We start from the raw sequence: 3,882 nt of genomic DNA on the forward strand, positions 1-3,882 counted from the left end.
ATTAGAAATAAAAGTTGAGGGAGCTTAGATAACATGGACAAATTAATAACATCATTCACTGTCGCAGTTATTGACTTTTAATTGGTTATAGCACTTCACCTGTCATTAAGTGTTGAGAAATAATTAACAACAGAGTAAAACTTGCAATTGATATATTTTTATCTTAATTATTTGGATCTTTGCTTAATGGATTCTATCAGTAAATCTTAAACCTGCACGAAAGAAAAACAAGTATCAATTGAAAACCTTGTACTCAATCAATCAGAACTTAATATTGAGAAAATCAGGATAATTTGAATGGAATAAGTGATTGTAATTAATGGTAGGATAGATATCGAGAAAGCACTTCGTTCGTTTATATAATGACTGTTTCATTAAATGCAAAAACATTTTAAATAAACTGAACTAGCTTTCAGGAAAAAGTTAAGTCTTAGAAGGTGAGCGATCATGTTTAAAATATAGAAGTGAAAGACAATACTTTTGTTTAGAGTAGAGTGAGGTTACATTTTGCACTCGTTAAATATAGTGGATTAACTCTCTAAATAAGAAAATTTTCGTATTAGGTAAATAAACTTTTAATATCCATCTCTATTTTACCTACAAGAAAAACTTACCCCAATTTCAATTTGACGAGCAAAAGTCCTACCAATCTTCAATTAATGACAAAACGATCTTTTAAGGTCTAATGTAATCGGTTGCTACTTGTTAACATTAATATCAAACATAGACTCACGCAAGATTCAAGAACAAGCAACATACTAGAATTAATATACCAAGCTCAAATTTCCTTATAAAACAAGTTGCTAATATAGTATAGTTCCCAGAGTTTCTGTAGAATATCACTAGGCCAAGCGATGGCTGACATCTGAGGTCAAGCCCCAAGACATTTCTTTGATCTTTACGTACATTGTTCCCAACAAATCTATCGCTCCTTCCATTGACACCATACATTCATTACCTGAGCTGTAGCATCATGGAAAAGCGCAAACATAACAAGTACAGTTGTTTATTACAATGTCAATCGAAGTCACACTAGAACAAGATGTGAAACTTATCTGCCTGGCTTCATTAATTGAGTAATTTAACCTTAAGCATAACCAGTCATCCCAACAGTTGAATTCGTTCGATTTGCCTTGTGAGCCGGCATTGTGGTGGTTGCTTTGGCGAAATACATGTAGTAGTATACGTTGAGAATCATTGTGGCAACCACAAACACTGCTCCTGCAATAAAGACACCTTTCCTCAAAGTTTCACAGGAGAAATTCTGGGCATAAATCATTCCACGATACTTGGTGTGATAAGCATTCCTAGTTGCACCCGCTATTAGACATGCTTCTGCAACCAAGAAAGTCAACCTGCAAATGCGGGTGCACAAAAGAATTAGAAGGGAAAAGGATTTCCACAAAAATCTCCTCTGTAGCATGAACATTTGGAATTTCCAAAACAAGCAGGATACACATAAGGTTAAAAGTAATATATACGTACATACATATGTATGTATACATATATGATATGAGCAGAAAGCCACATAGAAAACAAGCAAGAAAGATAATAAAATTCAAATAGAAATCATATTGGTCAAATGGTAGAGAAGGAAATAGTATGGCATATCATAACTGAGACTTCATTAAAACAGGAGGGCAAGGAGCATAAAAGTAGGAAGGTGACTAATCAGAGAAGAGCTTTGGTTGAAGTTCAAAGAGTGATGGATTTATGAACATGATGTTGCATGTCAACCTGAAATACTTACCATGATGAGACAAAATATATGATAGACCAAGCTCGATCACTACCCGGTGCTAATGGCCTCCCAAAACACATGCACTTTGTAACTCCCATCAACAGCGATTCGCCAGAAAGAAGAAACAAGAAAGCACCTACTCCATAGCCAGTGGCAACATCCGAGTTGTAGACACAATATGTAGAATTTGTTATGTCATCTTTAACAACAGTGCCCTGCAATGCAGTAAAGTAAAGGTTAAAAGGTCATAAATTAAACAATGCACATGAGGCTAACTGATGTTCGGGCTTAAAATATCTCCAGAAGGAGGTTGAAATTTGCCAATAGCGAAGTCATATCCAATCCCTACTGCTTTACAAAATACAATAACTACATACATAGAAATGACCCCAAACCTTAAAACCCTAAACATAGTCCTATCAGCAGCCCAAATTTCTGACCATTTCAAATTAAACAAAAAATTCAGCTACATATCAAGTGCACTAATATTAGAGAGATGTCAGCATGCATATTTCTTTAGTTTCACATTGAAATAATTACGTGCTTCATTAGGTACCTATGCATCACAAGTTTTGGACCTTACAAGAAACTGCACTAGATATTACTGCATTAAATAAGGTTGAAAGAAGCAATGTAAGCCTAATCCACGCTAGGATAAGTGCACGCAAAAGCGCATCTTACTTCATATTGTCAAGTATTTCAACAGATATCTTGCAGACAATGTATTAAGAAGCAGGTGGCTCTTTGCAGGAAATTTAGTATTACCGGCTCAGTACAAGTATGAACAATTAAATAGGTACACTATTCTGTGATTCTTTCTTGTTAAATATGTTTACTATATAGTAAAGCTGGAGATATCTTTTATTGAAATGTCAGAAAAATGATTTTATATTTCCTTCTCTCTGGAGAGTATTGAAGTTAGTGTATAGTGGCTTATAGGATTAAAAACCAATGAAATAAATTACTATTTCAAGACAATGTACCATCAGATGCCTCATTCAGATTATGTGAGAAGTGCCATTGCCATAAAAAGAAAGTTTGAAGAAGCGGACATTGACCGGGGAAGGGGGAATGGGAAATCCAGATGCTCAATGTAGAAGCTTCTCAAATTGGCTGAAATTGGGCTTTTACTATTATAACTTTTCTTTTTTTCCTGATAGATCAGGCACAATGTTCACATTATTTTTGAGGGCCATGTGAGTCATGAAAGGAATGAACTAAAATATCATCAATTGAAAGAACAAATAATGTATTTTGAGAGTAAATTAATGAACTTAAACGTAGATCTTCAACAAAAAATAATTGAAAAAAGAAGAATAATTTAATAACATATTCTACATGTAGAATCATGGAATAAAGAAATAGTTGCAGAGGAGCTGAAACTTAAAACATACCATCCGAACAAAAACCATCAAAATTCACTCTAAAACCCCACAGATCTCTACATATCACACCTCAGAAAGCCTAGTTTCTTTATCAACTCAAACATCAGATACAAAAATAGTAAGCACTAAAACCCCCCCAAAAAAGAAGATTGAAAGGGATGCTTGAGGTATCTAAAGCAAAGCTGAAAAGAGTAAAGAATGGGCTTACAACGCTTCTTCTTCTCTCGGCTGCAATGGCAAACCCAAATGCGACCAGGCTAAGGACTACCACCAGAAGGTGCACTAGGGTTGAGCCCTTTCCTTCTCCCATCTCTGCTTTGAGCTGACGCAGGCACTGACAGGGTATTGATAAGTGAGGCAAAGAGAGCGGCCCTTGTTTAGCTGCTGCTTTCAGTGAAGAAAATGTGGAATTTGAGCAAAGCAATGTAAACAGAGTAGTAGAAAGCAGTGAAAGGCTATATTTTCCTTTTCCAAAAAGTGTCAACTTTAGACCCACGCCTATTCTATTCGTTCGCTGAATCACGCGCCCTTCAATTACCATGTTTACCAAAGTAAAAAACTTTTTACTGCTTCAACTTTAATTTTTAATTTTAGAGATAAATATTAAAATTATGCATTAATTTTAATTTAATATGTAATTATGTACATGAATTTTAATTTGGTATAGTTATGCACGTAAATTTTTAATTGTGATTTAAATTTATACTTAAAATTTTAATTTTAAGTAAATCATATATATTTAAAGAGAAAAATATA

General features: G+C 34.3%; 1 protein-coding gene across 1 annotated transcript; it reads right to left on the bottom strand.

Annotated features, from left to right (window-relative positions):
- Nucleotides 1–739: 739 nt before the first annotated feature.
- On the bottom strand, nucleotides 740–3,649 carry LOC107886637 (uncharacterized). Its single transcript, XM_016810668.2, has 3 exons — nucleotides 3,335–3,649; nucleotides 1,751–1,956; nucleotides 740–1,355 (listed from the first exon to the last, which is right to left on the bottom strand). Exons 1-3 carry the CDS (start codon nucleotides 3,434–3,436, stop codon nucleotides 1,088–1,090), a joined length of 576 nt encoding a protein of 191 aa, XP_016666157.1. The 5' UTR covers nucleotides 3,437–3,649; the 3' UTR covers nucleotides 740–1,087.
- Between the last annotated feature and the right edge of the window lie 233 nt (nucleotides 3,650–3,882).

The sequence above is a fragment of the Gossypium hirsutum genome, chromosome A03, assembly GCF_007990345.1.
Source record: "Gossypium hirsutum isolate 1008001.06 chromosome A03, Gossypium_hirsutum_v2.1, whole genome shotgun sequence".
Lineage (NCBI taxonomy): Eukaryota > Viridiplantae > Streptophyta > Magnoliopsida > Malvales > Malvaceae > Gossypium > Gossypium hirsutum.

Coding starts and splice junctions, on each gene's coding strand:
- LOC107886637 (XM_016810668.2), bottom strand. CDS start 3,436: ATGGGAGAAGGAAAGGGCTCAACCCTAGTGCACCTTCTGGTGGTAGTC. Junction 1,957..3,334: donor CCGAGAGAAGAAGAAGCGTT/GTAAGCCCATTC, acceptor ACTGCATTGCAG/GGCACTGTTGTTAAAGATGA. Junction 1,356..1,750: donor ATATATTTTGTCTCATCATG/GTAAGTATTTCA, acceptor CCGCATTTGCAG/GTTGACTTTCTTGGTTGCAG.